At 45.1% G+C, this 20,942-nt stretch overlaps 2 protein-coding genes across 2 annotated transcripts in view; both read left to right on the top strand.

Annotated features, from left to right (window-relative positions):
- Window positions 1-11,742, top strand: part of GRAMD1C (GRAM domain containing 1C) — a gene marked incomplete at both ends in the record, with an annotated part of 54,113 nt that extends 42,371 nt beyond the window's left edge. The window contains 9 exons of the mRNA XM_082005450.1: window positions 2,189-2,335; window positions 3,135-3,253; window positions 4,358-4,500; window positions 5,944-6,047; window positions 6,743-6,922; window positions 8,441-8,498; window positions 9,008-9,118; window positions 9,962-10,067; window positions 11,665-11,742. Coding sequence (XP_081861576.1) covers window positions 2,189-2,335; window positions 3,135-3,253; window positions 4,358-4,500; window positions 5,944-6,047; window positions 6,743-6,922; window positions 8,441-8,498; window positions 9,008-9,118; window positions 9,962-10,067; window positions 11,665-11,742 — 1,046 coding nt within the window. The remainder of the gene's footprint in view (window positions 1-2,188; window positions 2,336-3,134; window positions 3,254-4,357; window positions 4,501-5,943; window positions 6,048-6,742; window positions 6,923-8,440; window positions 8,499-9,007; window positions 9,119-9,961; window positions 10,068-11,664) is intronic.
- A 940-nt stretch (window positions 11,743-12,682) lies between these two features.
- ZDHHC23 (zDHHC palmitoyltransferase 23) lies at window positions 12,683-16,324 on the top strand (the record flags this gene model as incomplete). The annotated part of the gene is made up of 4 exons (XM_082006614.1): window positions 12,683-13,329; window positions 13,650-14,351; window positions 15,073-15,240; window positions 16,057-16,324. Exons 1-4 carry the CDS (start codon window positions 13,223-13,225, stop codon window positions 16,322-16,324), a joined length of 1,245 nt encoding a protein of 414 aa, XP_081862740.1. The 5' UTR covers window positions 12,683-13,222.
- Between the last annotated feature and the right edge of the window lie 4,618 nt (window positions 16,325-20,942).

Genomic DNA, 20,942 nt, shown 5'->3' with positions numbered 1-20,942 from the left:
ACTTCATTGACTATTCCTTGTTAGACACATGACTAGATAGAAATAGCGTAGGCAAATCAACTGACAGGAAATTTTGTATAGACCCGTGGATGCTCTTGCTTAAGACTCAGTACAAGGAGGACAGACGTCATGCTTGAAGAGTAAAATATCTCAGTAGCAAGGTCTGTACCTTAAGGTAATAATGCATGGGCTTTGTGCATATCCTAAATTGCTGTGGCTTACCAAATTACTTTCCATCAATAGAAACATAGTAGCTGTCCTCCAGCATTTCAGATGAACGTGTGGTTTAGCTAAGTCACACTGGGGCAAAGGTAACTTGTATGTCTTAGCAAACATAAGATAATACAAAAATAACCTTTGTACTTTTTAAGTGGTAGCAGATTCCTTGGGCATGTCATGGTCCAGCTGACTAAGACTCAACCAGAGCAACTCAGTTTGAATTACCTAGTGTCTGACTTCATGCATGTTAGCTGATGCACAGTACACAAAGGGGATGCCAACATCAAAACCTGAAGCTTAGATTTTAATCACCATCTCTTAGTGAAAGAGAGGAAGTGGGGAGTGCACACAGAAAGGAGAGGTCTGTAATATTGAGGCCTTTTTAGCAGAGGTCAAACTTAGAGTTCACTCTGACTGTGTTTGATGGAATTAGGTTCAGCTCTGAGGGGAAATACAGTGAACATAAGCTGAAAACCCAGGCTGAATTTCAGCGGAATGTTTCAGCACAGCAGAATCTGTATTCTAGCAAGTAATGACTGCATACTGTCGGGTTAAATCGGCCTCTCTAAAATCTGTGCTTGCTTTTGGTTCCACTTTGTAATTGTATAGACTTAAAATTGCGTAAGCAGAACATGATGTGGGAAGGAAGTCCGTCTCTTGTGCAAGCACAAAAATATGGCACTTGTGCTTCACTTTTGGGGTCCTACATTGAAGCCTGATTAGGCCAAAGAGAACTTTCTTGGCGGCAGATGTATAACAGGGACTTTTAGCAGGCTAGAAGCAGCACTGGAGGGGAAGTCTGCTCAGAGTCGGAACTGGATTTTGTTGGGGACATAGGGTGTTTAGTTGCTGTGTTGGTGTTTATCAATACTGACTGCTACCAAGCAGTACTGTTTTAAGTGCTGTAACCTTAGCCTATAGGCAGCTTGTGAACTATAGCTTGATATTCAAGCTACCTTTGCATTGGTGGCTGGCACTGACCTTTGCTAGCTCTGAGCGTTCATTTGTGTCAGTTGAAAGGTTAGGGATCCTAACTTCTGCCTTGCTTATGCAAGGTTTGCTTTCAGACTTTTTGTTTTATTTTAATGATGTGTGGAGGTGATTTTTTTTGTTTGTTTGTTTTGGTAAATATAGCTGAGGATGGACTTGTTTTAAAGGGATAAGCAGATTGAGTTGGGGTTGGCATAGGAAACTGCTTGCCTTCCAGGATTATAATTCTATCCCTTATCTTTTGCAAGAGTGGCTGAGACAACCACAAAGCTGAGTCATGCCAGCAACCAACAAGAAGCAGAAATGACAAAGATCAGTGCTGCAGCCACAGAATGCCCCTGGGGTTTGTTGGTGGTTTTGAAATAGGGGATGGCAATTAAGCATTTTGGTGCACTTTTCAGGACTTGCAAAATGGAGCAGGGTACCTCTTGCATTCCTTTTATAGATATGGAGGGAGGAACAGTCTGAGGAACTGTTTGGGAGTCTGGACCTGGTCTTTTAGACTGTGGACACTACCAGCATTATAGATGTTAAAAGCAGATTTCTGAAACTAGCCACAAGTAAAAAGAAAGCTATTATGGTTTCACTGTCCTGCTTCCTATGCCCTTTGTACAATAGGCAGACATACTAATGAAGATTATGCGAATTTATTGTCTTCCCCAGTGTTGCCTGTAAGATTAGTAGAATATTGAACACAAAACTAAAGGGATGGGAGCTTGTGATGTTGATTTATCAATTTATGTTTGCACAGGGAAATGGGGTGCGGGAGGGGGAGCTAGAAAATCAACTCTGGACTTCGGTCCTGAAGACAACCTACCTACCAAATCATGTGCTGCTATCATTACTGGCTTTCTGAGAGTGAGAAACAAATGGTGATGCAAGCCCAGGAAGGATTTAAGCTGCAATAAAGCTTAGAATAGTATAAAGTTTCTTCATAATACTGCTCTCTTCTTAACCTGATCTCTCTGCCTTTCCTTAGCAGTGAAGGAGACAGTCTCTGAGAATGATCTCTATGGGAGACTTTTCATAAACAGAGTTTTCCACATCACTGCAGACAAGATGTTTGAAATCCTTTTCACCAATTCTCACTTCATGCAGAGGTTTCTCAATTCCAGGAGTATAGTAGGTAATATACTCTTCTCTCTTTTGTCTGTGTTGCAAACTATCCTGAAAATTTTGACGTCTGAGAAATGTTAAATAGGACTAAGGTGAATTTTAAGTCTGTCCTTACTTTAAAAGAATTTTGAAGCTTTAAAATTCCACTATGAAAGAGGATATTTAAAGCTAACCTGTTATTTCTGTAGATCAGTCACCTTTTTGAGTAAAAACCTCATTTCAGTGCACCACAAAACTGCACCTGAATGCCTGAATTTTCTGTAGGTTATTAAGTTGATGCATTCTGTGGAGTATTTCTGATTACATTTGTGTCCCAGAGATAGTGGAATGTGTACGGCTGGCACACAGGCAAAGTCATTGCATCCTCCTAAACTATAGTCACAGGCTTTAATTTTCTGGATGAGTAAATTTTATTCACTGAGTTCATAAGAACAGAAAATTAAGTGAAAAAGGGTAATACTTATTCAGCGTCAACTTGGAAGGCAAAATGGCAAAAGCTTTTGATAATACTAAGTGAATCTCTTCAACTTTAAGCAGATGGGAAATTACATTATTTTCATTTCATTGCTTACTCTTCTCCCCACCCTCACGTCTTTTTCAGTAGATTCAGGTTCAACTACTTAGTGCCTCACCTTTGTTCATCAGTGAGCCACAGTTTTCCCTTTTTCCTGCAAAAAACACAGTCATTTGGAATCGGGTTTCTGTCTCTTTCCCACCACCACTGTTCTTAAACTGTTAAGATATGAAAGGGCAGAGAGAATGCCTTCTAGGTAATCTGCATGTGAGATTTTGCATAATGTCTCATCTAGATGCTGTATCAACCCCTTGGAACAGAGATTCCAGTGGCAATCAGTTGAGGACTTTGACGTACACTGTAACTATTAACAATCCACTTTGTGGGAAGTTCACAACTGCAACTGAAAAGCAGGTACTGTGTGTGTGTGTGTGTGTCTGTCCGTCACCATTTAAAGCAAGGGAGAGGTCTGACCATGGATTAGAGTTCAGTGAGCTGAATGTGGATCTGCAGTTTAAATGTAGTATCTCTAAGTATCGCTTACTGCCCCTCTTGCCATTAGCGAGCAAATGCTGATGAAATCATTGAGGCTTTCTACCTTTACAGATGGCTGTAAGCTTCTCCCATTAAGTCTGGGGAAGAGATAACATCTCTCATGAACTGGGAGGTGAAAAGATTCAATGAAACGTTTTCAGTGTCCTCCTGGGCTCCCGGTACAGGAGAGATGGAAATTGTCCTGCAAAGGGCCACTAAGATGATTAAGGGACTGGAGCATATCATATGAGAAACGGCCAAGAGCTGGGACTGTTCAGCCTGGAGAAGAGGAGGCTTATGGGGGATCCCATCAATGTATGTAAATTCCTGAAAGGAGAGTGCAAAGAAGCCCAAGCCAGGCCTTTACCACCAAAGGCCACATCTTTTAGTGGTTCTCAGTGACAGGACCAGAGACAATGGGCACCACTGAAACACAAGTGGTTCCCTCTAAACATCAGGAAACACTTTTTTTTTTTTTTTTTACTGTGAGGGTGACGGAGCACTGGAACAGGTTGTCGATAGAAGTTGTGGTGTCTCCTTCCTTGGAGATGTTGGAAAGCCATCTGGACATGGTCCTGGGCAACCAGCTCTAGATGGCCCTCCTTGAGCAGGGTTCTTGGAAGGTACTTCTTGTCCAATCTCAACCATTGTGTAATTCTGCTTTGGGAAAGGTCTTGTAGGTCAGTCTCAAAGAAGAGTTGTGGTCATGAGTCAGTGGCCAGCCTTACATCTGGTACTTGAAATGGCAGTGGGGAAGTACTGTTGCTGCCTATGTTGGCTGTAGCGGAAGGCATCTTCTTTCCCCACCCCATCTGTACTTGCCATTCTTAATTGATTTTTATTGTGGTTGTTCAGGCTTTTTTCCTACTCTAGTTCACTTGGAATTGGTTGATCTAGCCTAAGGAATTCAGACTGAAAGGGGAAAAAAAAAAAAAATCAGGTACCATGAATATACCTTCTTATGTTTATTTTCTTTTATGGTAGATCCTGCATAAGCAGAGCCAGAAAGGTCAGTCTTATCAGGTGGATGCTGAGGTACTGACCCATGATGTCCCCTACCATGATTATTTCTACACTGTGAACAGATACTGCATCAGCCGCACATCCAGTCACAAGTGTCGATTACGGTGAGCTTGAGTGGTGCACAGTGGGAGGGGAGAAGCCAAGGCATATATGTTAGGGTTGATGAAGTGTGCTTATCAAAAGATCTGCCAACAGCATAGAGAAAGTCAGTTTCTCTTGAAGTTGAGGATCCCTTCTGAAAAAGAAGTTTGGTTTATCTTACCACACGTGTGCTGTATTTGGATCTCACTAATTCAGTGAGAAATGAACTCTCATGTTGACTTGACAAAGTACAGAACTCCTCTCCAAGATTGAACTGGGTTCTGACCAGCCTTGTATTTTCAAGTGCAGCTGTGTGAGTGGAATAAATTGGGACTACCTGAGATGTTTTATTACAAAATTTCCCAGATACTTTGCTAAGACCCTGCAGAGGAGGATGGTTCACTGGAAGGTGCAGGGAAGATGGAACATACCTACCTTTGCAGGGAAGGTACTCAAGTGAATCAGGCTTTATTATTAAACGCTGCCTAGATAGGGGAGTCTTAAAAGGCACTTCCTTTTCCCATTTGTTGAAAACATCTGAAGTGATCAAGTTCCATGTTCAGTGCTTTTGTGTGACTTTCTGATTATGTAATCCTTGGTAGTTTCTCTGCTGTCTTTACTAAAGCCGTTTATCTCAAACTTCACCAGTAGCCAGGAAAGGTAAGCAAGCCTGGATTTTATTCTGGCTTATCTCAGGCTATAAAAGTGCTGAAGACTCCCTCTTTACTGGGAGGAGAAGGGAAGAAAGGTCCTTGAACAACTGTTCTAGATTATTTTTTTTGAGTGACTCATTTGTCCTCTGAGGGCTATATTTGTTTTATCTGAGACACATGGGAATGCTAGGCTAAAAGCGAAAACCTAGGTTTCAATGTGGTGCACAGAGCATGCATGTATAGAAGAGAAGGTGCATGGTGGTGTTACAGCTGGCTTTATTATACTGCATTTAAAATGGCTCAAATTCTACTTGATGCTGTTTTGTTAGACTAGAAGCACAGTAGGCTTACATAGTTCTGTCTACTCAGGGTAGGATCTAAGTGCTTGGTGCATGAGTGGTGATAATGAATTTCACCTGCTGCCATCGTAGTGCCCATGTGTATACATACAGAGTAAAAAGAAGGACTTAATGATCTGAAAGCCTGAAGCCTATTTTAAATGCATGTTAAAATGAGAACACTTCAGAGGACAGAAATTCTCTCTGCTACTCTGAGTCTGAAGAACACTTCAAAATGTTTCCCATAACTTGCATATTCAGGTCTCTTGAAGGTTTAGCTAGATATGTTGTCTTTGCTTCTGTCAGTCTCTTGCCTCACTTTAGTGTAAGTGCTGCCCAGGTGGAAAGCCAAGGCAGTTCCAGTTGGTATTTCAGATTATGGACATAAGACAGAGGCCTGCTTCTGGTAAGAGACTTCTGCTATCACTGTGCTACGTAGAAGAGCATTCTTTCACTATTGCGTTCTGTTTATTAGGGTTTCTGCAGAAGTGAAGTACAAAAAACAGCCTTGGGGCCTTGTCAAGTCTGTAATAGAGAAGAATACCTGGGGAGGAATACAGGAAAACTTCAAACAGCTTGGTGAGGTATTTTCTTCTTTGTGCTGGAGTAAGGAGGCTACCTTTCCTATGTATGTCAAACTTGATTCCCTAAAGACTGGTTTGAAAAGAAGGCCAATGCCAAAGAACCCCCAAGTCCGAAGTTCTAATCATCAATTTATCTGCCAATTCCAGGGTGTAAAAGAAGCCTGGTTAGCTCAATGCTAACAAGGAGCTCTTGTATACCTGGTCAGTAATTGCTTTCTGAAGGAAACATGAGGAACAGCAGGAAAGCTATTCCTCTCAACTGCATGTGCCTATCTTTAAGTATTTCCTTGACTGTGGGTATGAGAAGAGAAACAGTGGCACCTGGCAGGTTCCCTGGCTCTGTCTGCTAACAGCCTGGCCAGCCACGGCTGCAGGCTCAGTCTAACATGATTCCTAGTCTCAGTCTAACAGTGTCTTAAAGTGCTTGTCCAACTGCTAACATGTCCTTAAACAGTCCTGCATAGGCTGAATGTACACTTTTCGGGTATGGTGTACTAAGTGCCACTTGGCAAACAGGACAGGTGATATAGGTTAAGGTGTAGTTTGTCAATTGCCTGTTTTAAGTTCATTTACTGGAAGGTGTGCTTCTTATTCTCGCTGCTACCTTCTATATCTCACAATATAAGTCTCAGTGCTAGGCTTTACAGCTTTCCTTTTGAAAGTTCAGTAACCTTATTTTTTCCACTGCAGAATCAGATCTCCTAATGGAGGAATATGCAATTAATCAGTCTATAGAAGATTCTGGAAAATTAGTTGCCCTGAGACGAAGACGACGCACTTTACACCGGAGTCTGGCAGAATCGCTTCCCAAACGCTCTTCCCAACACTCTTCTGGTGATAAGGGAGTGGAGTCCCAGGGCAGCATAATAGGTAGGAATTTTATGTCAAATGTTTTCCAAAAAGGTGTGTTCAAGAAGCTTCACTTTATAAAACAGTGCAAGAGTAACACTTGTAGGTATGTTACTCTCATTGTCTTTAATTGACATGATAGCAAATGCTTTGGTGTGTTCAGGCTTGCATAAAATAGTTTTGGAGCATGCATAGTCACTTTTATGATGAGTATCTCATGAAATCAAACCTAATCTCACCCTCTGTTTTTAAAACAAAAGCCAACTAAAACCTAAAATGCTGCACTGTACTTGCACAGGATTGAAAATGAGAGAGGATCAGAAAGAAATTTAACCTGACTTTTGTGAGGTTGCTGAAAAATTGCTTTACTACTTCAAATAACTGCACACACAACTTGTGAGTTCATTAACTGTCACTCTTATCTCTTAGTTGATTTTTTTTTTTAATGTTAGAGTGCTTTTCCTGTCTGCTTCTGTAATTTCTACATCACAGAAGCATTTCTTGCAGTTCCACTGCCACTAGGCATGGCAGACTTGAACACTAGCATATACAATATTAGCTATACCTACGGAGATGAGGGACATCTGTGCACTAATGTGTACCAGAGACTGGTGGATTTCATGACACCAGTGTTTACAATTCAACTTAAGTAGGAGCAAGTGCCCTTTCCTAAAGGGGGAGACAACACTGAGTACAGCACTGGGAGAGCCTTTGGATCAACAGCATGTGTAATGGACTTTTTACATAACTGAGATTACTTCCCGGTTACTTAATTTTGCTACTGCTGCTCCACCTTTTCAGGTGAGGCTGTCTGTCACAGTACACACTACAGCTTTTGTGTATGCCCTTTGTCCAGGGCAGGAAATGTGAATGTAAGGAACTGTTTTAGGAGAACAGGTAATTCTATTTCAAGGTCAGCCTGCCCACAGTGATAGGTGATTGCTGCTCAGTTTGCAGAGGACATGCACACTTCCTCTCCCTCACTAGTGTGTGGTCCCTCTTGCCTGACAACTAGCAGATGCTCTTTCGAAAGCCTGTCTTCAGGCCAATATATAAACTAAGCCAGTAAGGATGGGACAAATTACTGGAGAACTTATTTTGACAGTGGTTGTCAGCAAGACTAATGTGGGCAGAAGAGAGCCACTTTGCAGCATGTCTGCTCATGTGTGACTAGCAGCATATATGTTGAATGAGTGTTAGCAATGGATGGACTGTAACCTTCCTCAGGCCATCTAGGTTTAATGTGAATTACATCCCAGTGCTGTGTTCTCCCTGGCTTATTGGGGTATGATGATGGAAGATGGAGATCTCCTGATGGAAGAGCCCAACTGTCCAACTGACTTGTCTGAGATGACTGCAAAAATACCTTTGCAAATATTGGAGATGATCTTGTGCACCCACATGATCTGTTATTTTTTTTTCTATCAGAAGCTGTTGAGCTATTCTGTGTGAAATGCCGAGCACTGACATATATCTGCAGGCATCCTTTAGAAATGTTCTTTGGTACTTTTTAACATCCTTCTCTTCCATGCCCTATAGGAAGGAAAAGAGATCCTGTAAGTAGGACCACCACCATCATTGTAGTAATGAGTGTCTTGTAAGTACTCACTTGCATTAAAATGTGGCTTGACTCAAGCTCATCTTGATCTGTATATGTATTTGTCTGTACCTCACCTGCATGTTAACATTGCATGTAGCATGAAAGGTCCTAACCCAACTTGAATGGAGCACTTGAGTATAGGAGGGGAATGGATTGACTTAAGTGACATAAGAAATGAAAATGCTGACTTGCCAGACTAGTCTACCTTGCAGGTTTACTTAGGTCTGATCCTATAAAAAGAAAAAGTCTAGAACTAACTTATTTCTAGTTTATAAAAGTTCCAAAAGGAGACACTGTCATTCCTATTGGGTGCTATTACACAGCTTAACACTAACTGCTAAGAATTGTTTGGATAGATCTTTATCAGTATAGTGCTGCCCCACATCTTTTTTTTTTCTTCCCAGAAGGATTCTCTTTTCTTAGTTGTTTTTAGCCCAGATATTGTTTCTGTAGCATTGCAACCAGAATTGTTACAGGACTTGATTTTTGTTCTCTTCTTGCTACAGTTTGCTGCTCTTGGTCTTGCTGAATATAACACTGTTTCTCAAACTGTCGAAGATAGAGCATGCAGCTCAGACCCTCTATCATGTCCAGCTTCAGGAAGAAAGCTCTTTGAAGTAAGTTGGATTCACAGTCTTTGCTTTCCTTCTTCAGCTTATGTGAGCATCTGATATAAAGAAACAAATTTTGAACAATGAAACCCAGTGGTATGTTTTCAAAAGCTGCTGGGGCTTGCTGCTCTTCTGTGGTCTATGCTGATATCCAGTGACATGTCTGACTGCATCTTGCAGTAATAAATTTCTCCTTTGGCAAGCTGTTTTTTGGAGGAGTGTTAACCTTAGCTTGTATTTATCACCCTGCTGTGACTCATCCTCTGAATATTATAGTGCTGATCACAGAACCGAAGTGCTCACTTCATCCTGTGTGAACCAGCATCTCAAATGTAATGTTAAAGATTGATTTAGCTTTTTAGCCTCTTTCTGCAAGTCTCCTGTTAAATCTCCTCTCCCCTTCAAACTTCTGTTAGGTGCCTTTTGTATTCAGACACACAGAAGGCAGGTGTTGCTTCCTCTCTTGAATATGGTATTGGCAAACAAGTTTAAAAACCATAACCTGATCTTGAGTATGGAAGAGGTGTGGTGACCTCCTATAGTGATCATCTCAGAACTGATTAGAGTAACTTTCTTCATAAGAAGGATCTTGCCCTCTGAAGTTTTAAGGACCTACATTGTAGATGTGATGTGAGCTCATTTGTCTGTAGCAGCCATTGTCTACAAAGGTCTGAGGTAGTATTTTCAAGGCAATAGGGTTTGAAATTCAGTTGCGGGCAGCTTTTTATGTGGCTCTTGGAAAAGGATGCTTTTGGCAGTGGCAGAGCAATGGTGGCAGAGAGCAGTTGCTTTTAGAAAGGCATGGAAGTGTTTGTTTTGTGTTTCTGAAGTAATCTCAATCTCTTTCAGCATATCCCCAGAAATGGTATCAAAAGAGGAGATGCCTCAGTATGATAAAGAACAGGTTAAACACGTGAAGGGAGTTTTGAGAGACTCAATTGAAATGCTTGAGCAGGTAGGTCTGCCAGTCTTTCCTGATGATATTGTTGTTTCTTAACAACTCAGGTTTTCTCCCTTATGCTCTTGTAGGGGTGTTTTTGGTGTGTTCCAGTGCAAAGTAAAGTTTTTATGACTCCTTGACCTGTTTTGTCCTAGGCTTGAACTTGGCACAGAGGCAATGCTCATGTTTCTGATGTCTTGGGGTTGGGTGGGGTTGTGTTTGACTAAGATTAAATATTCATGTCAGTTTTCTTAAACCTGTCAAGTACCTTTATTGATGAGATGTGTTGATGCTGTTCTGAATAATGACAAAGCAAAGACTGGAGTAGTTCAAAACAGATCCTCTTGTCTAAGAAGACTCAAAACATAATCTTAAGTATTTGCCCACCTCATTATGGGGGTTCTTCATTCAGGTTTATCTTGGCTTTTGTTCCCCACTGCTCTTTTAGATATTGGCGAGAGCTCCACTTAAACCTTGGTATCAATGGGCCATCTAATCTCCAGTGAAAAATAAATAAGTTCTACAGACTATATGTTTCTGAGAGGCTACATAGCTATGGAGTTAATATTCCTTCTTCCCAGTAATTTATACATCCTGGCTCTTACACTATATAAAAAATGAGGTTGTTGAATGCTGTTGTGTCTCTCTGATCCTGAAGTCCAGGACTGGTAAACTCCTGGGCTGAAATATCACCTCAGTAAGTGAAGGACAGTAAATTCATACTTTGTTTTTTTTACTTACAACCTATGAATGTTCTGATTTTAAGTTCTTTTATTAAATCTTAAAATGTGACAGAAGAAATTATTAGATTAGGAAAGCTGTGGGGGAGTTCACATGTACCTCTATCCATCACCAGTTTGCTCTGTGTTCTCCCATGCAATAAAGGAGGGTAGAAAAAGAAGCCATTTTTGATACTCCTTGTTCAGAGGTATCTCTGCACACAAAATTGCTGTTCAGCTATTAACCATTTTGATCACAGCTTGAAAAAGCTTGAGTGCTGGAAGCTTCACTGTGGAAATTAATTTCCTTGTTTCCATGCCCTTTTTAGTTTCTCTGCTTATTACACCAAAAATTCCTAATTCTGAAGTGTTAAACTCTATTCAAAAGGCAGTTTAAAAGAAAAAAGTGATAATTCAACCACCTTTTTCATCCCAAATAACACTTTTGTCTGGAAGTCATGACACATCTTAGTGCTCGTTACCTTGTGTTTTCTGAGGGTTGTCAATAATCTAAAACACATTTTGTGCACCAAAATGCACTGGGAGGTCCAGGTATTAAAAGAAAATTCATGCTTTGCTGTTGTGTTCCTCTAGAGTATTTGCTATGAACATTAACTGTGACTGAAAATGATGGGGGTGGCTTTATCTTCTGCACTATTGTCTGGCAAGGTGTTTAAGGCTTTATCATACGGGACTGTTAGTAATTATAAACAGTACGGGGTACAGCTGTTAGGAGAGCACAGCAAGGCAACTGTTTATAGAACAGGGGAGGAGGAAATTGCATGAAATATTTGAGAGAAGGGGGAAGGAGACATTATTTTCCTGATATCACTCACCTGTGCAAGGAGACTAACTTAAGTAATTGGGGGGCTATGATTGTTGTATCTTCACAGCTAAAGATCTCCCTTTCCATGCTCCAAAGAAGCTTTGACCACTTGAACAGGACACAGAGTGGCAAGACTGAGAGTTAATACCCACATCAGCTTTCTGGTAGAGACGTTGGGAAGAACAGATGTGTGTATGAGGACTTACAGTGGTAGGGATTGTAACTATCACCTTTGGACTCTTTACTATTTGGCTCCAAAGCTGCACAGAATAAAGGTTTCTGGAAGAAGTAAGCTGGGTTCTGCTTTCCTGTAACCTGGCGATCTGTCTCTCCTGCCAGCCCTGTAATCCTGGGGAGTTTCGCTTACAAACAGTGCACAGCTCTCGAATCTCATGGTGAGTGAGGGCAGCTGTACTACTGGTTAACAGATCTGCAGATTTTGGAGCAGGGGAGAACACCCTCAGCAGAGAGCTGGGCTTGTCTGATGAAAACATAGCTTTTTATGTCAACTTGAAAAATGGCCATCAATGAAGAGTGTTTTGGAGGATAAAGAACAGGTAGTGGTTTCACAGCCACAGGATATTTATATGCTTTTTTTAGCCCTGGGCACTTTGTAAAGCAAGTCACCATCTTTAAGGGTGAATATTTGTAAGATTAATTAACTAAACAGGAAAGTGCTTGATACCTCTCTGCTAAATCTCTCTTACATACTGTGAGCTTTGGCAGACTGCCTTCTGCCATATGTTTCTAGCTCTCCCAGAGATATTTCAGCCCTCAGTATTTTCCCTCCATCCGGGGCTGCTCTTCAGTTCTTTAGCATGGTGTGATCACTGATGATGAAACACCTTTTTTTTTTTTTTCTGGCTTCAAGCTTTTCCTGAGCAGGTTGAGAGAAGGAAGATGAAAATAAAAATTAAAAGCAAAGGAAAGGGCACTATCCCTGTGGGCTCAGACCATGGTGACAGGGCAGTGCAGGCTGTTGGGGTGCTCAGTCTGTCTGGCAGTGGTGCAGAGAGCTGAGCTCCTCTGGCTGCAGCCCAGAGGATAGGGTAGGGGGTGCAGGGTCCTGGGGACAGACCCTCCAGGGGGTAGGTTTAAAACACCCAGGGAAACTTTGCCAGCCATGCGTGTTCAGCCCCGGGGAGCGGCAAAGCTGATCGCAGCCTTGTGGGCCGGGTCGGGTCATCTCTCCAGCAGCGGGAGCTGGTAGTGGGAGCCCCGCCGTGCCCGCCCCGCTCCCCCCGCCCGCGGCCGCCACCTGTTGCGCTGGCCCTTTAAGCCAGGTGCCACCGCGTCACGGCCAGCCCCGCCCCTCCCGGACAGGCATTGGGCCAGTCCCCCGTCAGGTGGATGGGCGCGGGGTGGGGAGGGTCCCTCACGCCCCCACCCCACCCGCACACCTCCGCGTTCGGGCGACGCTTGGGGCGCAGGCGGCCAATGGCGGCCGGGTTCCGCCGAAGGGGGCGGGGCCCCCGCGGAGGAGGCGGTGGCGGGCGCGAGGCACCTGCGGCTGCGAGGGGGGCGGGGCGGCTGCCGCGGCGGCGCTGCCGTGCGAGCAGCATCCCTGGCCCGGCGGCGGCGACTGAGCGAGGGTCGCGGGGCAGGGCGTGGCGTGGCGGGCGGCGATGGAGGAGCCGCTCTGTTGCTGCGAGTACGTGGACCGGAGGGGCGAGAGGAACCATCTGGCGGCGTGCTGCTGCGACTGCGAGGACCTGGACGAGGGCTGCGAGAGGTAACGGCTCCGCGACCCTGGCCCCGCCGCCCGGCCAGCCGTCCGGCTGCGAGACACCCCCCCACCAGCACCACCAGCGGCGGCCCGCAGGGGTTCTGGGTTCCCCCCCCTGCGGGGCAGCCGCCCTGAGGGAAGAGGAGCTGCTGCGCCGCTTCTCGGGAAACTTGACGGGAGAGAGGGAAGGGGGAGGCGGCCGAGGGCGGGCGGCTGGGCTGTGCGCGCCCCGGGGCAGGCTGCAGGAGCGGGACTAGGCGGGGGAAAGGCCTCGGGTGCGTGGCTGCCCTGTCTGCTAGCCGGCGTGGGTGCCTCCCCTCTCACAGGTGGCTGACCTGCAAGCCCCTGCCCCCGGGCGCTCTGGGAAGAATCGCCGGCACCGTCGCGGACCGGGTGCGAGTCCCTTGGTTCACAGGGGCCGTGAAGATCAACATCAGCCTCGTGCCGCCTCTCGTCCTGCTGCCCGTCTTCCTCCACGTTGCTGCTCTGCACTTCCTGCTGGGCCTCATCATCTTGACATCGCTACCCGTGGTGGTGCTGTGGTATTACTACCTCACCCACAGGAGGAAGGAACGGACTCTTTTCTTCTTGAGCCTGGGGCTCTTCTCCTTGGGCTACATGTACTATGTCTTTCTGCAGGAGGTGGTTCCCCGAGGCCACGTGGGGTATTCCCAGGTTGTCGCTCTCACATGCGGGTTAATTCTTATGCTTGCAGCCCTGTCTCGAGCCAAGAAAGACCCTGGCTACCTTCCCATCCCAGCAGGCAACGAGAAGTTATCACACCAAGCTTTGCCCAACAAAGGTGTTCGAGGGAGCTGCAATGGGCTACATGGCATCACCATGTCAGGAGGTGCCAGCGGCCGTGCTGTGAATGGGGAGGCCAAAGGCTATTCCAGGGTGTCGGCTGAGGAGCCGGAAGGTGTGAAGAAGGACTGGTGCACTAAATGCCAGCTGGTCAGACCAGCCCGAGCAGGGCACTGCCGGCTTTGTGGCAGGTGTGTAAGGAGACTGGACCATCACTGTGTCTGGTAGGTTTTGTACTGCTGAGGCTATAGTATATTCTGGTTTTCTCTCTTTTTTTTTTCTTTTTTTTTCTCCTCCTCTTTTTTTTTTTTTAATTTTTCTTTCTCTTAAGTTAGCTTCTCCTTTTACAATCCCTGTCATACAAGGTTGATTTTGTTATGTGCAAGGCCTGGTGATGTTCTTTAAAATGATAAATTTGTACTTACCGTTTTAAAGAACGGTATCCCACTTGCAATAAACAAAATTGTTGTTAAGTGGGATGACCTGATAGCTGATAACTTCTACAGCATACTTCAGAATTGCCTGTGGTTCTCTACTGTTCTTCACCTGGGTTTTTTTTACTGGTGTGGTGCTGGTGGTGGTGTTTTTTTTAGAACTAGCAATCCTGCAGTCAGCTTGCATTAGTGTCTCCTGGGGCAAGGGAACCTAAAGCTGCCTGCATGTATGCCGTACTGGAACCAAAGGGTATAGATGTGTCTCAGCAAAGGATTGCTAAAAGATTGAGGCAAACAGTCCACCACCGTACCTTACCGGTCTATTGACTTGTGTCTATAACCTTGCCATAACAAGCTATAAAACTTCTTTGAATGTACTTCAAATTTCTTAGCTTATGTTGTATAGAAGCACCTTGAAAATTAGGTTCTCTGACAGCTGGGGGAGGGAGGAGGCAGTGGAAGCCAGCTCCTTTTCTTTTTAAGCAAAGTAATCTCTTCTTTCCTTTTGGAGGATTAACAGCTGTGTAGGGGAGCAGAACCACCAAGCATTCATCCTTGCACTCTCCTTCTTCATGCTCACATCTGTGTATGGGATTACGTTGACCCTGCACACCGTCTGTAGGGGACGAACTCCATTTGTGGCATTGTTCTACTGCCCTGGGGCCTATTCTGACTACAGGTGAGACATCTGTCTGGGAGAGAGCTGGGGTGGGAACGGGCTTGGTCAGGAAGCTTAGCTCCTGTTCCTCATTTTGTGCTCCAGGCCAGTGCTGTTGGTTGTCAAACCTGAACAAAAAGTGCTCACTAAAAAGCTCTGGACAGCAGGGATACATCACTGCTTCTGCCAAAGTGGGGAGCCTGAGACTCAGAGCGAGTTCACCTTTTATTTAGAAAAAGTTGTTGGAGGAGCTGGGATTTGAAGCCTTTATTGTGTCCTGTATCGATACACCCTTAAACATGTTTGCTCCCAGTTGCAGGTAACAGTCTGGAATCAGTGTGCTGTCTCTCCCTCTCATTCCTCACTGTTTTTCTAGTGACAGTCTCTCCGAGTTACCTGCTTAGAACAGACAGCATTAATATGCCTTGTCTGGCAGGGAGGGTGGTGAGAAGCATTGGACACGAGTTCAGAGACTGGCACTACCACCAATGTGCAGAGTACACTAGCACAAGTGACTACATTGTTCTGTACTCCATTTCATGATCTATTGAGTGTGAGCATCATTGTGTCCTTAAATAAGTAAGGGTAAAGAGCTAGGTAGGGCGACAGCAATATGCAAGAGTAGCTCTGGTAGTGCTAAAAGCTCTCATTAAGTAAGCCCTGAAGCTTTAATTTTGAGAAAGCCTTTAAGGATTATCTGATGAAAGCGGAAAAGGGAGATCACTGTGGCAGATGTAGACAGGGATTTGAAAGGATAGTGATTACCGGGGAAAGTCACTCTAAAGCAGCTGCTCCAAAACTAAATGGCTTCCTTCCCATCTTTTTCCCTGCTGCCAGCTCTGCTCTGTCGTTCACCTGTGTGTGGTACTGTGCCATTGTAACAGCTGGCATGGGATACATCCTCCTTATCCAGCTGTTGAACATCAGCTACAACGTGACCGAGAGGGAAGCTCGGCTGGCTCTGCGGGACAACACTGGGCGCAGGCTCCTGGGTGGGTTAGTGATAGACACTGGCCAATATAACAGGGGTTTCCTATGCAACTGGGGCCATTTCTTGAGCCTGGGGTCTTCTCCTCCACAGCGCTCTGCTGAAGACATCGTGTGACACCCCTCTTTCTGCAGATGACATTGACTGATTTTTCTTTAGCAGGGGAACAGCCCCTTCCACTAGGACTCTCCCCTCCAAAACCCTTCCTTTGAGGTTGGCGTATGGGCTGCCTATCCCATCACTGACAACATCAGAGGCTTTCCCAGGCAGAACGGTTCTTTGTGTGCTGTCAGTTAGCAATAGGATGCAGAAAGCAGTAAGCCATATGCACAAACCTGGAGAGAAGGAGCCTGCTGCTTTTTTGCACTGTGGGAAACTGTGCAGCTCAGCTCAGCAGGAAGAAGAGCACAAGGGTTTGAGAACTTGAGTTTTTGTTAGGTGTGAACCTTGGCATCAAGAGGAACCCGCTGCTGGACTTCAGAGCATGCACTGGTTCCTGCAAAGGTTAAGGAATCCCTGGCTTATACCTACATGCGACAGTTGAGAGACATCAGGAACGTGAACTTTTAATACAGATAAGAGATGGACCACCACAGAAGCCAGGCTTTTTGGCTAAAAGAGACTGTGTCTAGACAGTCACTGAGCAGCTCTCTTCTCTCTGGTGCATATTTTGTTTGGGTTTTTTTTTTGCTATCTTCTATTCCATCCAGCTGTATACGTGCTTGTATTAAGTGCCTTTGTGAGCAACATTCCTGTAGGGCTTTGTAAGATCCCTTCACTTCTTGATGTCTAAAGTTATTTCATCCCTGTCTGACTGGGTGAGAAGACACTGTCATCTTCGATCTCGTCGGGTTTTTTGCAAGCTGGATCTGTGGGGGTTTGAAGGCTTGGCTCATTTCCTTCAAAGTGTTTCTGCTCTGATTATGGATTGTGACATTTGACAGCAGGTAAATATGCCTCGTAAGGAGGAGATGTTTTGAAGAAACACGTAACGGTGGGCTCTGAGGGGAAAAGAGAGTGCTGTCTGCTGTTACTGTTGCTTTATGGAAACTACCTTCCTCCCTCTGTGGGAGAAGGGAGCCTGTGGGAGAGTCGACAATTCTGCTAATGGCATTTCAGTAGGTGGTCTCTTGGTTGGTTGTGTTGCTAATACAGTGATCCGGTCTCCTCTTAACCCAGTCACTGTGGAGCTGCCTGACTTGATCTGTTTTCTCAAGCCAGGAAGCTGAGGAACAGTTAAGTCTCTGCATATGTAGGGAGATGGAGAGGATGTGTTGGAGCTGGCTGCTTCTGGGATGGATGGATGACCTGCGCTGGTAGGTGAATGAAATGTGTTCTGGAAGAATGCGACACGTTCCTCAGCAGCCTGCAACTCTATTATTGCCTAGGCTTGAGCTTCAGCTGAAATCACAAGGTTTTGGTGGCCATGGTTTCTAGTTTTTGTGGGTGAAGTGTTTTTCTTGCTTTTTGTTTTTGAGCCCTTTGGCCCTGCAGTAATAATGTGAAAGGTCTGGCTGGAAAAGCCTGGGACCATGGCACAAGTGTTATGGGTTGGGCAGAAGCAGAGGGAAAAGCCTTGTCCTAGCTACTGATGATTTTGGATGTGTGTACAGCATGCACATATCATACCTACCCCGACTCCAGTTGTGTGGCAGGCAGCTGGGGGATGTTGGCTGAGTGATGCAAATCCACTGTGCATTATCTCTGAAGAATGGACGGTAGGTAGTAGGGTTGGGGGTGTCCCTTGAGAACCCTGCCATATTTGGTGTTGTGCGCTCCCGATTACATGTCCCAGTTTAAGGTGACGACCATGTCCCTCTTTACACTGTTTGGTTTCCTGAAGAGGGACTCTCTATAGCCAGCAGATAATTGAGGAGTGGCTGCACTTGGAATGTGGCTGTGCAGAAAGAGGCACTGACTTCTACTGAGTGTGCCGTATTTCCTCTTACTCCTTTTTATCCAGCGAGCAATCCTTTATAAGGAGGGGAAGGGAACACCTCTCTTGCTTCCTGCCTCTAACTGAACATACTAAGAGGCTTCTGACCACTTCCCTGGCACTGTTGTGAAGAAAAAGGCACTCAGCTGGACTGTGCCATTTCTCTGGCAGCTAAGTATGACCTTCTGACTGTTTGGAGCTGGAGCCTGACCCTAGGAGTTTAAATTCACACAAAGACCTTGCCTCCACATGAGTTGTCTGTAAACATTTCCATGGCACATATGCATTTTGTGGTGCCTGCTGATGTGAATTGGAGCTTGGCAACCCTGGAGACAGATGCTGTGGGCTAGCAGGTTTTGTGAGCTTCTCGGACCTCATCCTGCTGGCACTTGGGAAGATCAAGGCAGAATGACCTCCTGGGCTAAAGGACCCCCTGCAGTGGAGGTAGCCAGCCTCTCTGACCCTGTGAGTTACATGCACAGAATTCAATCCTGTGCCCATGAGCTGAACGAGCTCTGGGAGTGTTGATGGGTTTGAGATAAGTACTTTCTCAGAGTCCTACTTCTGGGTGGAAGAAAGCAGAGCAGATCGCAGATCATTTCCCTGGCAGTGCCTGACCCTGCTGTGCTCGCTTTCTCCCACAAGCAGAGATTTCTTAGTACTTTGTAGCCCGTCTGTCAGTGTAGCCTTGTCCCTTGTCTCTTGGTGAGCACTGGCATGGGAGATTTAATTTGAACTGCTTACACCGAGACTCCCTCAGTGGTGGTGGTCTCCCAGGCAGCGTGGACTTTGGAGTGCAGGTTAGGAACAAAGGGCATCAGACTAATGTAACCATTCCGTACCTTGCTCAAGCCCACTCCCGTACAGGTGGGGGTAAAGTGCTAAAGAAAATTTTATTTTTGCATTCCAGAGCGAACTGGAACCATTCAGGACACTAAAATGGTTGCAAGGCTGGGGTTTTTTAGGTGGAGAATGCAGTGCTGATTCCCCAGTGAACAGGAAGTTCACATGGCTGTAATCTGCATAGCAGTGGTGACTTTTTCTTTAAGGACATGGCTTTTTTTTACCATCCTGGCTTCTTCCTGAGAGGATTTACTTTGTGAATGCCTTGGGAGAATGGGAAGCATAAAGTGACAGGATATCTGAAAGGGTGGGAGAGTTGTGAGCTTCAGATGCATACTTTGGAGCTCTCCTTTTAATAGCCCTGAGAATTAGCAAGAAGCCCTTGAAGGGTAACGCTCCCTTTTGCACTTACAGCAAGGGCAGACTGTTGTGATCTCTTGTGCACTAAAGGACAATTTCTTTTCTGAGTATTTTCTTGCTGAGCTTATTATTGGCCATGCTGGTAGAAAAGTGTTAAAACCTAGGCATAAAGAGTCAGTCATTAGGCCCACTGTGTTAACAGCTGCCTAGATCCACGCTGCCTGGGTGCTGGAGCAGGCTGCATTTGACAGGTGACTTGTGGGTTATGTGCGTGTGTTGCCTTGAGGCGAGGACCAGTGTCTCACCTGTAAAACTGTGTGCACGTACCTGGCGATGCAGAAGACAGTACCCTGCTGGCCCTTGAAAAGTTTTCCCTGTGTAAGAAGAGAGGACCCAGAGCTGGTCAGAAGCAGGGGAGGATTTTGGTAATATTTTTAGCTTTGATGTTTCTCCTCCCAGACTTGGAAATGAGTTTATCCTGTGTTAACCATGACCTTTTAAGAGGCATTTGTTGTTTCAAACAGTGTGGACTTCTGCACACCAGGACAACTTAAGGGGCCAGGGTTCTGCTGCTGCTGCTGCTGTTGCTGTTGTAGTGTTAAACCCTCAGTGTCCAAACGCCAGCACCCTGCTGTTTCGTGACTATACTAAGAACTGTGCACCATTAGAGACACCCTGTAAATGGTGGCTTGGCACTCCTCTCCTAACTGTGTCGTCTTAAATCGTGCTTTTTTTGTAGGCAAGTCGCATGTCCCCATGTCGACTGTTTCTCCATTTAGCTTGTCCTCAAATGACAAAAGTCACTGGTGAGCCCGAGTTGGTGCTGCTTGTGACTCCTAATCACATTTCAGCCTTCATGCTATGATGGTGCTTTTTTTTTTTTCTTCAAAGTAGGTTGCTTTCAAGTGTCTTAATGAAACCATTTGCTGTAAAACTTCTTCTGAAGATAAAATGGATACTGCCTCACTGCCTAACGTCTTAATAATGTGCTTGGTTTTTTCCTTCTATATGAATGTATATTGCCTCATTAGGGCAGGAAGCGTGTGTGATTATGGATGTGTTTTCCTGTATTGCTTTCAGTGAAGAACTCTACAGTTTCCTAAGATTTTTCTTCCCCTACCAGGATGTTTGTACAGTGAAAACCTTTCTATGGGCAGGTGAGGCTTTTTCTGAAATGCAGGAATTCAGCCTCCCAAGATCTTGTCTTTATGGAGCTCCTTTACTGATAATGTGAAGAATGACAGGCTCTGGAAGAACTGTGGGGTGGTTTGTTTTTGTTGTCCTTGTATTCCTCCCCCCACCGCCAAGCTTTAGGAAGAAACTTTGTGAAACACACTTGTGAGCTGTGTTGAAAGGACTGGTGTGTGTGTCTGTGTCCATTTTGCATCATGTGCACTGTTTCCAAATGAATGCAATTGTGAATCAAAATAAATGATTAGAAATCATCGGTGTAGAGGCCTGTGATTTATGCCAACGCACTCAGCCAGGTCACGTGACCCAAAGCTGCCATCATCTCGTGGCTCTTCAGCTGTGAACTGGACTTGGTAATAAGGGAGCAACAGGCTAAGGAGAAGCTAGGAAGCAAGGTTTCTTCCA

This window comes from Phaethon aethereus (assembly GCF_964289735.1).
Source record: "Phaethon aethereus genome assembly, chromosome: 1".
In the NCBI taxonomy this organism is placed as follows: Eukaryota; Metazoa; Chordata; class Aves; order Phaethontiformes; family Phaethontidae; genus Phaethon; species Phaethon aethereus.
The sequence above is the reverse complement of the archived record's forward strand: the minus strand, read 5'-3'. Positions and strand labels throughout refer to the sequence as shown.